The 13,908-nt window shown below is 39.6% G+C and overlaps 1 protein-coding gene across 1 annotated transcript in view; it reads left to right on the forward strand.

Moving 5' to 3' along the window:
* Window positions 1-13,908, forward strand: part of ARIH2 (ariadne RBR E3 ubiquitin protein ligase 2) — a 47,526-nt gene that overhangs the window by 11,912 nt on the left and 21,706 nt on the right. Inside the window, 2 exon segments of the mRNA XM_079933141.1 lie at window positions 8,420-8,452; window positions 8,454-8,465. Of these exon segments, the coding sequence (XP_079789267.1) occupies window positions 8,420-8,452; window positions 8,454-8,465 (45 nt within the window).

The raw sequence follows: 13,908 nt of genomic DNA on the forward strand, positions 1-13,908 counted from the left end.
GGGATAACATACCATCTTGTTCTTGAACCATAATTTTCTCAGGCTTTCCCCATTGGGCATTTAGGTGAGTACTTATGTGTTACAGTTATGGGGACTGGTTATATTGCTGTGAGTATTTTCATGGATGTGGCTTTTGTGTTGTTGAGCCTGGGCTAGTGGTCAGATAACTAGGTTCCAGTTCCTTTTCTGCCATTTAATATAACATGACCATGGGCAAGTTTCTCAACATCTCTAAGCTTCAACTTCCTCATCTATAAAATAATGATAATTAATACCTTCTTCACAGCATTAAGTGAGATGATGCATATAAAGTGCCTGGCACATGAGTGTTCAAACATGGTCATGGTAGAAGCAGGGCAAGAGTTGAATAAGGAGAATATTGCTTTCACATGTTTGCTGTGGGTCCTTAAAACATTCTCAGGATTATGCATTTTGAGTCATAGGGTAGGAGCCACATTGTGGAAGGTTCTGGGTGACATATTACTGACCGATGCTTCTGAGTGTGTGTGTGGTAGTTGGATCATGTACCTTGGACTCTTTTGCCTTCATCCAAAGCCTCTAGTGTCCTTCTCCTGGGGCCTACTGATAATAAAAGTAAAAATAACACAAATTGAATTTTGAATTGGGACTAGGAAAAGATTATAGGGGAATGTAGCCTGTCTTTTGTTGCTACATTTCTGATTAACTGCAGCGGTTGGTCTTGTGCCTGCATTGACAGCACTCCTTAATGAAGTGCTGAGCTTAGTTGATTTTGGGATCCTTGTTACTAAGGCACCTCCTTACCATTTTTTTTTTTTTTTCCCATGCCACATGGCATGCGGGAATCTTAGTTCCCCAACCAGGGATCGAACCCGTGCCCCCTGCAGTGGAAGTGTGGATCCTTAACCACTGGACCGCCAGGGAATTCCAAGCACCTCCTTACTTTAACTTTTGCTCTGTCCCAATATCACTCCCCTACTGCTCTAGGAAAAATTTAAAGGATTAGAGTTCTCTGCTCGAAAGAGTGAAGAGTTGTAGGAAAGATTTGAGAAAGGTACAGACTGAGATAGCAGGAAGCTTCTCATCTTGCTCGTCCTGAAATGTGTCTGCCTGTGGCTTGATTAATTAAACTGTCATGAATTGTCGGAATTTGAAGCTTACGTTGTGTTCTCTTTTCTTTAAACTATCACGAGCCTTTATAAACATGAAATGGTTTTACTGTGGTAACCACAAGTTACCAATCATAAATAGAGGAAAGTACAGGCAGGAAGAGTGAGAGGTTTGTTTGGAGATTTTAACAGGAGAACAGAGCTGTTCTTATAATCATGAACAAAGAGTGGTCTCTATCTGAAAATGTTGCTCTCTGTGACTAGCAGTTTCTTTCCTGGCCAGTACATGCTCTACCCACTTATTTCCTTTTTCCGTTGTTTTAGACTTTTACTGGTTTCTTCAGTGCTCTCACCATCATTTTCCAGTCTGTATATAGCCTTGCCACGTTTTACAAGAAATATTCCAGTGCCATCAAACGTGGCTTTCTGGATTCTCTATCTTAATTGGTGATACCACCATCTACCAAGCTGGAAACTGAGGATTTACCCTTGACTCCCTTCTCCCATGAAGCCCTCTCTGATCTCCACAGTCATACACTCTTGCCTCTATAGCACTTTGTGGTACATTGTTCTTTCTTTTTTAAGTTGTTTATTTTTTATTTTTGGCTGCATTGGGTCTTCGTCATTGAGTCTTTGTTGTTGAACGTGGGCTTTCTCTAGTTGCGGCGAGCAGGGGCTACTCTTCATTGTGGTGTGCAGGCTTCTCATTGCAATGGCTTCTCGTTGCAGAGCACAGGCTCTAGGCGCGCAGGTTTCAGTAGTTGTGGCACATGGGCTCAGTAGTTGTGGCATGCAGGCTCTGGAGCACTGGCTCAGTAGTTGTGTCTCACGGGCTTAGTTGCTCCATGGCATGTGGGATTTTCCTGGACCAGGGCTCAAACCCGTGTCCCCTGCATTGGCAGGCGGATTCTTAACCACTGCGCCACCAGGGAAGTCCCTGTGCACGTTTCTTGGTATGTGCTTATGCTATTTGGAAAATTAGTTGTTTGTAAGCCAGGGATTGAACTCTTTGAGATAGAGGTACATGTTTTTTCTTTGTATAACAACATCTAGCAAAAAATGCCAGGTTATGTTTTGTTCTCAGTAAGTGTTGCTTATTGTTGATCTGACTGCCTAAGCCCAGGCCAATAATTGCAAAAGTTGAGAATCTAACCCCGAGGCTCTACTCTGCGTGCTCATGTTTGTAAACAGAAGACATGCTTGTTGAAGGGCTTCCATGAAGCCAGCTGACTTTTAAGTACAGATAATATATACCTAGTGGATATGTGGTTCCCAGCATGGTGTGCATGTCAGAATTAGTTTTGGCAGTTCTCATACAGAAGACTGAACTTCGTGCAGATATAATAAAACAATCTTCAGAGGTGAGGTGAGGTATTTTACATTATATTCATGTGGAAGTACAAAAAAATTATGAAATGATTCAGGTTATCAAAATGAGGAGAGATGAGTGCATCCTTTCTTTGGCTGCTGAAAAGATATGTCCAACATTCAGAGTGTACTGGTTTTTTAACCAGAATGAGAGTAGGATGTAAACTGCCCACCTATACTCACAAATTGGGTAGGTTTCCTGTAATATTTTTGATGTCTAAACATTACTTCGTATTTCCTTACCAAAATAAAAGTGGGTCCTTATGTCCATGTTGATAATGAGTAGCTATAAAACTGACTAATAGTATCTGCAATCATAAATACAATGTGAATGTTTTAAAGGGTTTTTATTTTATGACATAAGTAGAACACCTGAAGTCTTTGCTTCAAGATGGTTGGCTGCCCTCACATACGTTTGTCCCTTCTCCATTTTTTTTGTTTGTTTGGTATTCAGATGTCTGTAACAGCTTTATTTACAATAGCCAAAAACTGGAAACAACCCAAATATCCACAAACAGATGAATGAACAAATAGTGGCATACCCATAGAACAGCGTACTGTCATCAATATAAAAAGAGTGGGCTGCTCATACAAACATCATTGATAAATCTCAAAATATGCTGCATGAAGAAACTCAGGGGAAAAAATAAACAATTTATTATTTCAATCATATACAATGCTAGAAAATGCAAACTTATGTATTGTAAAGGAAAGTGAATTAATGGTTGCCTGGAGAGCTGGGGGGAGGGCAGGAAAAGAGATTATTAAAGAGCATGAGGTAAATATGGAGGTGCTCCTCCATTTTTAAATAACCATGAAAATGAAAGTAAAGGCATATATATGTTATAAACACATATTAACAAAGAGAACATGTCGGGGGAGCATGTGGGACATCATTGTACGTGGGAGCCAGTTTGTCCAACCTGTCTTTGAAGAGGTTGTGGGCTCTGGTTTGACTGACAAAGACTGGGAAAGATAAGTGTGCTGCAGATGGGGGGATTAATTAAAGGTCTGTATGTAGAACAGTCAGCCCTGCTCTCTCTTGGTCTCTCGGCAAAATAATCTGGATAATCTGGGGAGAAATAGGGCACTTAGAGAATGTAAGATTTGGTTCTCTTCATTTGTCATTTTGGGAGCCTTTGAGTCTTGAATAATTGCTGCCCCTGATCAGTTACCCTAAAGAAAAGCCTGTCATTTGGCAGGTCTGTTCACGTACACAGAGCTAGGATTCATTTCCTGAGGCCCCCTGTTTGAAAATTGTAACATTCACATAAAATTCACCATTTTAAAGTATACAATTCAGTGGCATTTAGTACACTCATAGTGTTGTGCAACCATCTTCTGCATCTAGTTCCAAAACATTTTCATCACCCCAAAAGGAAACTTGGTACCCATTAAGCAGTTACTTTCCACTCCCCCCATCTCTGGCAGCCACTAACCTGCTTTCTTTGTCTCTGGATTTACCTATATATGTTATATAAATGGAATCATGGAATATGTGACCTTTTGTTTTGCTTTCTCTTATCATAATGTTTTTGAGGTTCATCCAAGCTGTAGCATGTATCAGTACTTCATCCCCCTTTTTGGGTGACTCTTCATTTTTTAATGTGAATGGCTAACCAAGAATTACCAGACATTTCAGGAAAACATGCAAAATGAAAGAGAAACAGAAAAATTGACCTTAGCTGAAACAGACCAGTAGGTAATTTTGCTTGTTTTTAAAAGTGCACTATTTAGTATTTGCCAAGATACTCAAGAAGATGTGACATCTATAAAACAATCAGAGATGCCATCAGGAAGAAAATCAAAACAAAAAGAACTTGTGGAGATGAATTATGGGTTTGTCAAGTTAAAAAATATTCCGTAGATAGGTCAGAAGATAAAATCAAGAAAATCTCTCAATGTAAAGCCAACATGCAGGCAAAAAATGTATGTGAAAAAACAGAGACATGGAAGTTCAAGCCAGAGATCCAGCACTTACTAGGATTTGTGAGAAGTGAGAACAAAAAATTGAAGGAAAGAAAATATTAAAAAGTATAAGAAGGAAATTTCCAGGAGCCAAAGAGAGGAGAGTCTTCATATTGAAAGGGTCTATTCATTGCCCAGAAGAATAAAGAAAGACCCATTGCCAGAACTGTCCCTGTGAAATTTCAGAAAAACAAGGATAGAGAGAAAACTCTAAAAGTTTCCATAAAGATATATCAGGTCTTCTAAAAGAAATGGGAATCAGATGTCTCAGCAGCAGCAGTTACAACCAGAAGACAGTGGAGCAATGGCCTTCAAAGTCCTGAGGGAAAATAGTTCTGAATCTAGAATTCTGTCCTTGAAAAATAAACTCGTTTTCAGATGTGCAACAACTCCCAAAATTTATGTCCCTTGTACCTTTTCTGAAGTAGTTACTTCAAGATGAAAATCAAAAAAGAGAAAAATAAAATTCAAGAAATGATTGAGGACTTACCTGGTGGTGCAGTAGTTAAGAATCCACCTGCCAATGCAGGGGACACAGGTTTGAGCCCTGGTCTGGGAAGATCCCACATGCCGCAGAGCTAGTAAGCCCGTGTGCCACAACTACTGAGCCTGCGCTCTAGAGCCCACGAGCCACAACTACTGAGTCCACGTGCCACGTGCTCCTAGAGCCTGTGCTCCATAACAAAGAGAAGCCACCACAATGAGAAGCCTGTGGGCCGCAAAGAAGAGTAGCCCCCACTTGCTTCAATTAGAGAAAGCCTGCTTGCAGCAATGAAAACCCAAAGCAGCCAAAAAATAATTAATTAATTAATTAATTTAAAAAAAGAAATGATTGAACTAACCTAGTAGTCCAGTGAAAAGTCTCTTGTTCAGCTGTGTAACAGGCCTGGAAAACGGTCAGCCCAGATTGGAACAGAAACTTGGTGCGATCCAAGAAAAATTTCTTCAGGAATAGGAGTGAGGTGGATTCCAGCAATAGAATGAAGAAGCTGGAAGATGGGTGGGATGTGGTGAAGAAACCATAAGTCTCTTCACAAGGGGCAAGGGAAATAGAATTCCCATGCAAAGCAGAAAAACTACACACAAAAAAATCACAAGCCAAATAAATATAAAGCAAACCCTCCTTATGGCACAAGTATGAGTGATTGGCAGCGACTAATAATGATAATGTATTTGTGCCTGATGTACAAACATTCTTCTTTGAGTGGGCCAAGGATCGTGACGTTGGAAGCTCAGGGTAGAAAATGCAATTCTGGCCCTGTAAACAATGACTTAAAATTACAAAGGCTACAGATAGAGGAACTGAAAATAGTGATTTTAATATCAAAAAGTTGGGGCTTGGATGGGAGTGGGTAGCGAGTGGTATAAGTAAGCTAAGTCTGGTAGAGAATTATGGGCCTACTCAGCGATGTTGGTAACAACCAGAAGAACCCAAACGAATGAATGACTGGGAGAGATTTCTCCTGGATGGGAAGACTGGGAGGATGGGGGTGGGGCGGGACAGAGGGGCAGGTGTTGTTCCTTTTCATCAAAGTGCTTTTTATGAACCATTTGATTTATTTTTTGTTCAGTGGTAATTGGGATAGGTAAAGAATTTGTTGATTCCCAATAAAAGAAGTGTTTCTGAGTGTCTTCTGTTGTCTTAACTTTTAGATAGATGCTAGGAACGATGGGGAAAAAATAGTTTAACCTCTACCATAAAATAACTTAAAGATCTCTTTGCCTTTAGTTTCTGCCCCCTCCTTTTTTAGAATGGTGAGAAAGAAAGGAGGTATAAATAAATAAAACCTTTTCTACTTCTATTTCATATTTTCTGATATACCCCACTAAAAGCACCATTTTATTTTGCTCTCTTGAAAAACTTGAAGTGGTTTCTCCAGATTCCAGCCTGAACTCTTCTTTCCTGTTGCTCCTCTCCCTAATGTTTGATTTTTGCCTCCTCAAACCTCCCGTCAGCATCTCTGCCATTCCTGTCACCCTCAGAAGGCTTCTCAGCCCGCCATTCTTTTTCTTTTTTTTTTTTTTGCGGTACGCGGGCCTCTCACCGCTGTGGCCTCTCCCGTTGTGGAGCACAGGCTCCGGACACGCAGGCTCAGCGGCCATGGCTCACGGGCCTAGCCGCTTCACGGCATGTGGGTTCTTCCCAGACCCGGGGCACGAACCCGTGTCCCCTGCATCGGCAGGCGGACTCCCAACCACTGCGCTACCAGGGAAGCCTTCTTTTTTTTTTTAAACCCTCCCTTCTGGAGCTGTATCTGGCCTCTCCTGCTAGATTGTGCACCCCCTGAGGGCTTGGAAGGCTTTGGTGCCTGCCTGGGCTCTGGAGGAGGCTGTGGATTTGCAGTGGCTTGAGATCAGACCATAGGAGACAGGCAGAGGGTAGCATTAGCATATAGGACCTAGTACTGGCACAGGTATTGTTCTAGGTGCTTAGGTATGACAGAGGAGGAAAGTGTTCTTAAAAACCTCTTCCCTCAGAGAGGAGCTTCTATTCTGTTGGAGGTTTACATAAACATAAAAGTTATAAAAATGTGATGTATGTTTTGAGCATAGCCAACAACAGCAGTCAGTGGCTCTGCCTTTGAAATATGCTGTTGGTGTTTGTGGCTTTGTCACTAAGATATGCTAGCCTATGAGGTGTCCTCTGCAGAAGAGAGGTGACCTAGCTGGAACTGCCTAAAGGTATTTGGTATTCCCTCTCCTTTGTCTCCTCACAGTAGCAGTAGTTGGAGAAGACAGCATTGTTTGAAATCACTTATGGACAAGATGGGTTTATAGCTGCAGGAATATGGTAGGATACTTGGCTTTTAGTCCTACTATGTATAGTTCATTGGCTATCAGCTCCTATCTGCATTTCTTTTGGTTGTGGTTACTGGATATGACCTTGGTTCACTGAAGTTACAATCATCCTGCCTATATATGGCATCCCCCTAGAAAACTGTTAGAATTCTAGAAGGGGCTGTAATCAGCCTTTTGTACTAAGTATTTCCCAGAAGATTTTCATTGAAATGCAAACCTAAAAGATATGCTGGCTGGGATTTACTTCAGTATAATCTAGAGGGTAGGGGATAGGTAGGGTGCAGATACAGTGGACCTGGCCATGAGTTGATGTTGGAGCTGGGTGATGGGTACGTGGGTTTCATTATAGTCTTCACTTATATAGATGCTTGGAATTTTTCATAATAAAAAAATTACCCTCATGGTCAAGAAATGGATGACTTTCGTATTTTTGCTTTATTGTATTTTTCATAAATAACTTTAGTAAGGTCTTTAGGTGTTTTTGGTATTGATTTTAATGATCAGAGACCATAACAGGACTAAATTAAGGATAGACTGGAGAGAAATCTTCAAATTTGTGTTTATTAATCAGAGTTTTTAAAGCACTTGTAATACATGGGTGCCTCAATTACAAGTCAGCCCTCCCTCCATGGAGAGAAAGTAAAGGAAGCAAAGTTACAATCAGGTGCCTGAGAGCTGACCTTTTAGAGGCTGAGAGTATGAAGGTGTGAAGTATGGGAGAAGTGAAGGCCCACCACTTAAATTAGACTTTAGACCTTGCCTAAGGTCATAGGCACTCTGGGACCCTACTACCACCACCACCACTGCTGATTTTGCCCCATTCTAGGCTGGTGTTCACCTACTCCTTTGTCTCTGTGCTTTAACCTTCTTTCTCTTATTCCTTCAGTACTTTCTTGCTTCACCCTCTACCCTGCAAGACCAAAATCCATCCATCTTGATCTCCTTAGGCTAGTTTTCCTGTATCATGTCCCTTTCTACCCCAGGCCCAGAAGCTGGCCAACAATTCACTGTTTTCCTTCATCTCTGCTTTTTAGTGAATGACCACTAGTGTTTGTTAACAAATGTGATTGGACCATGAAGTGGCTTAACAACAGGCTGAGGCATGGAGACCCATTCATGTAGCCTTAAAAGATTTCAGGCAGTTGGCAAGTAAGAATTCTAAATAAAAATTGAAACTACCACCTGTATTTTTTCAGGCCGTTGATGCTCACTGCCATCAGCTGCATCCTCCCTATGGCACTGGTAAGTGTGGGAAGGGCTGGTGACAGTTTTGGTGGGCTGCTGAATTTCTTTTTTCTGGGGGAAAAAAATCTATCTGCAAGCTGTGTTATTAACTTGTCCCCAAGGGCTGGACAGCTTGAACCAGCTATAGGAGACTAAAAAGATGAAGAAGCAACTGACCATGTTCAGGGGTTTCCTTGGGGAACTGTTGTCAGGAATGGAGGCTATTCAGTATGTGCTTTGATCCTTACATAAAATTAGCATGTCCTGTGCATTATTTTGAATAATAAATATACTATACAGGTTCTCTGGGATGTCAAGTAATGACTGTTAAATTTCTGAAATTCTGAAGACATTTTTCACAAAGATAGATGTTGGCGATGTATTGAAAGAGTCCAGAATATTGTATGTACTTACGTTTCCTTCAGTAGCAGGATTTATCTCCCTCTGGTATTTTAAGTTCTTTGTGGTCAGGGGATCAAAAATGTTTGTTCCAATGATTAAGTTATAAAATTCTGATAGAGACTTACTTGAATTTTTATCGGGGAAGGGTTTGGTGGAAACCAGAAAAGAAATGTGTGGCTCTCATTTACTAACAGACTTCAGGTGGACTTAGGGTCCTGTGATTTGAAAAATAATTTCACCACAGTCAGCTTTCTGCTCAGGGACCTAATAGGGAAAATACATACAATGAAATTGAGACATAGAGTGGGGCAGCAAGTCATAGGAATGCTAAAAGACTGCTAAAATATAACCCAGTAACCAGATTGCTGCTGGAGTTGCCTTATCTAAGTTCCTGTAATCCTGCATCTGTCTCCTTGTAATGAGTGGGTCAGAGGCCACGTAGATCCAGAAGTTTTATCTTATCAAGGTGGTCTCCATTCCAAGTTGACAGGCTGATGTTTACACTATTTCATTTCTCTATTCTCTGAAGCCCTTAGATCATGGAATAAAAATGCCTCCAGACAGAATATCTAACGAAGTGCTGAGGTTGTAGACTTGTGTGCTGTTAACCATGTCAGGAACTGCTTGCTGATAACAGCAGTTAAAATATTCATGTACACTTCATTACATCTCTGTGAGAAAATCTTAGCATCATTGGCTCATATCCTGGATTTTCCCCCTCAGGTCCAACTCCTACCCACCCACCCCCCAAAGTCCTGCTTATGAAGCCAGGATAGAATTGTGTGCACGCTTTATATATTCTTTGTTAAAAAACAGAACGGAGAACTTAACTCCCCAGCAGCTGTCTAGTCCTTTAGGTATCTGTGAACAGGTGGTAACTGCTGAACATGTTTTGAGGGCCTCTATCTGGGAAATACCTTCTTAAGTGTCTCTCCCAAACATTATGGAAGATGACAGAAGAAGTTTGCCTGCAACCTTTGGGAAATAGTGATGTCCGGCAGCAAAGTCCTTTTTGACATGCATGTAGCCAAGTGCTTCCTGAAATAAAGATCAGAAAACCATCTAAGGGTGTTGAGATTGTAAATGTAATGGCAAAACAAAGCCAAATTGAATTGGCAATACAGAGCAATGTCCAGGGTGGATGACAACAGAGGTGACCCCACAGTCCTTTCAAGCTGGAGAGAAAGCTCTACAGAGTCTTCTGACCCATTGTGGGTCAGGTTTGAGGGCACAGGGAATGAGGGGAAAAAGGCAAGGAAGATGGGCTACACTTGGCCTCTGTTCTGACCCCATCTTTGACTCTGTGAAAACCTTCTCTAGACCACCCAGGGACGTGAGGGCACCCTTCAGTCTTTGATGAACTTTATACCACTTATTGCCCTCCCTTCCCCACTTTGATCAGTCACACTCCCTTCCCCAACTCCCTGGGGAAAATGAGAGAGAAGTTCTTATCTTTGGGGCTTATGTTCACACTGACCAAGGCTTAGGCACAAATCCAGTTGCTCAGAGACAGGCCAAGGAGTGAGAGGAAGGCAGGCCTGAGAGTTGTGCCCTGTGGAACAGCAACAGTTTGAGCTGACAGACCGGGAGAAGAGCATCCAATGGAACACTAAGAAGGCTGGGTGTGGGAGGTTTAGAGGGAGCCATAGTGTTATGAAGTTATTGGCATTACAGACCTATTTATGCTAAAATTCACATTGCCTAATCGGTTAACCTTTGGTCAGAACTATGTTAAAAACTCTGAAGGGAAATTTTTCTGAAGGGAAATTTTTCATTTCGAAGAGTAAGTAAAAGATCAAAATGAACTATTTGATGCAGTAGTGTAAGGGTCAACCCTCCGTTTATTGTGACATTTGTTTATGCAGATGATTGCCATTGAATTAAATTTGGCAAACTTTCCCTCCAACTTCATGAAAAATTTAAAATATACAAGGAAGTTTAAAGAATTGTACAGTGGACATCCATTTACATACCATCTCGATTATATAGTTGCTAACTTTTTGCTGCATTTACTTTATTATATATCTGTCTATCAGTTTTATTTTTAAACAGCTTTATTGAAGTATTACTGACATTCCATTAAATTCATCCATTTTAAAGTGTACCATTAGAAGAGTTTTAGTAAATGTAAACAAATATACAACCATCACCACAATCCAAGTTATAGAACATTTTCATCACCCAGAAAGTTCCCTTGTATCCATTTGTAGTTGGTCCCCACTCCCAGTCCCACCAAACTACTGATCATCTTACTGTCTGCATAGTTTTGCCTTTTCTAGAAATTTAATATAAACTGAATCATACAATATGTAGTCTTTTGTGTCTGGCTTCTTTCACTTAGCGTAATGTTTTCAAAGTTCATCCATGTTGTATCACAGTAATGCTTTCCTTTTATTGCCCAATGATGATTTTCCATTGCATAGATATATACCACATTTTGTTTATCCATCCATTCATCAGTTGATGAACATTTGGGTTGATTCCAGTTTTTGGCTATTATGAAATATGATGCTGTGATTGTTTATATCCAGGGTTTTATGTGGACATGTTCTCATTTCTCTTGGATAGATATCTAGCAGTGGGATTGCTAGGTCATATGGTAAATGTATGTTTAACATTTTAAGAAAATGCCAAAATGTTTTCTGAGGTGACTCTACTATTTTACATTCCCACCAGCATTATATAAGTGTTGCACGTTCTCCACATGCTTGCTAGCACTTAGTATCGTCAGTCTTCTGGATTATAATCATTCTAGTGAGTGTGAAGCAGTATCTTGTAGTTTTAATTTGCATTTCATTTCCCTAATGACTAGTAATATTGAGGATCTCTTCTTGTGTGTATCTGCTATTCATTTTTTTTTGTGAAGTGTCTGTTCAAATCTTTTGCCCATTTTTGAAAAATTGGGGTGTTTGTCTTATTATTGAGTTGTATGAGTTCTTTATATGTTCTGAAATAAGTTCTTTATCAGGTACATGATTTGCAATTATTTTTTCTCCCATTTTGTGGCCTGTCTCTTCCATTTTCTTAATAACATCCTTTGAAGAGTAAACGTTTAATTTTGTTGAAGTCCAGTTTATCAGATTTTTTCTTTTAAGGATTGTGCTTTCAGTATCATATCTAAGAAATCTTTGCCTAAAACTAAGGTTGCAAAGATTTTCTTCTGTGTTTTCTTCTAGAAGTTTTATAGTTTTCAGTTTCATTTAAATCTGTGAACTATTTTGAGTTAATTTTTGTGTGACATGAGCTAAACAGCTAAGTTCTATGTTTGTTTGTTTTCTATAATGATGTTCAGTTATTCCGGAATCGTTTGTTGAAGACTATCCTATCCTCCAATGAATTACATTGTGGAAATTAACCATAAATGTATGAGTTTACTTCTGGACTTTATCCTGTTCCATTGATCTATATGTCTGTCCTTAAGCCAGTACCCCACTGTCTCGATTACTGTAGCTTTATAGTAAGTCTTGAAGTCAGATGGTGTAAGTCCTCCAACTTTGCTCTTTCAAGATTGCTTTGGGGACTTCCCTGGCTGTCCAGTGGTTAAAACCCCTGCTTTGATTTTGATTAATTTTTTAAAATAAATTGATTTATTTTTGGCTGTGTTGGGTCTTCTTTGCTGCATGTGGGCCTTCTCTAGTTGTGGTGAGGGGGGGCTACTCTTCGTTGCGGTGCACGTGGTTCTTATTGCGGTGGCTTCTCTTGTTGCGAAGCACAGGCCCTAGAGTGTATGGGCTTCAGTAGTTGTGGCGTGCGGGCTCAGTAGTTGTGGCTCATGGGCTCTAGAGCACAGGCTCAGTAGTTGTGGCACACGGGCTTAGTTGCTCTGCGGCATGTGGGATCTTCCTGGACCAGGGCTCAAACCCGTGTTCCTGCATTGGCAGGCAGATTCTTAACCCTGTGCCACCAGGGAAGTCCCTGATTTTGATTAATTTTGATTGCTGTGTTCAGTCTATAGCTATGTTGTCCAGTATGGTAGCTGTGACCACATGTAGCCGTTGGGCACTGGAAATATGGCTAGTTTGGATTGGTATGTACTATAATTCTGAATACAATGGACTTTGAAAATTTAGATGGAAAAAAGATGTAAAATATAGTTCATTAGTTTCTATGGATTAAAATGTTGAAATAATATTTTAGATATTTTGGGTTAAATAAAATATATTTATAAATAAATTTTAGTTTTCATTTGTTTGCTGCTATATAGAAATACTTTTGGTTTTTATATATTGGCATTCTATTTTTTTATCTTACAAAATTTGTGAGTTCTACTAGTTTTGTAGATTCTTTTAGGATTTTCTGTGTAGTCATTTTATTTAGGAATAGAGACAGATTTGCTTCTTTTTTTAATCTTTTATGTCTTTTGTGTAGTGTGTCCTTTTTTTTTTTTTTCCTTTCCTTATTGCCCTGGGTAGGGCTTTCATAATGTTAATGAAATGATGAGCGTGGTCATCCCTGCGATGTTCCTGATCTTAGCATTCACTATTTCATTATTGAGTATAATGTTTTCCATAGATGCCCTATATTAGATTCAGGCAGTTCCATTTTTCTTCCTAATTTGCTAAGAATTTTTGTCTTGAATGATTATTGAATTTTGTCAAATGAGTTTTCTTGCATCTACTGAAATGGTCATTTGGGTTTTTTCTGCCTTTATTTTGTTAATTCAGTGAATTGTCTTAGGAGTTTTCACATGTTAAATCAGCCTTTTCTATATTGCTGGATTTAATTTGCTAAAATATTTGGATTGATTTTTGTGTTTTTGTTCATAAGGCTTATTTGTAATTTTCTTTTTATATTTTTGTTAGGTTTTTATATCAGGGTTATGTTAGTCTCATAAAGTGAATTTGGAAGAAGTATTCCTTCCTGCTCTAGTTTCTGAAGTGTTTACTTAATATTAGTTTTGATAGAATTCACCAGTAATAACTTCTGGGTCTGGCATTTTGTGAGAAAATTTTTTATCATGAATTCAATGTCTTTAATAGATATAGAGCTATTCAGTTTTTATTTTGTGTCAGTTTTGGTAAGTGTTTTTCAAGGAACTTGTCAATCTCATCTAAGATAT

Source organism: Stenella coeruleoalba (assembly GCF_951394435.1).
Source record: "Stenella coeruleoalba genome assembly, chromosome: 10".
NCBI classification, from domain to species: domain Eukaryota; kingdom Metazoa; phylum Chordata; class Mammalia; order Artiodactyla; family Delphinidae; genus Stenella; species Stenella coeruleoalba.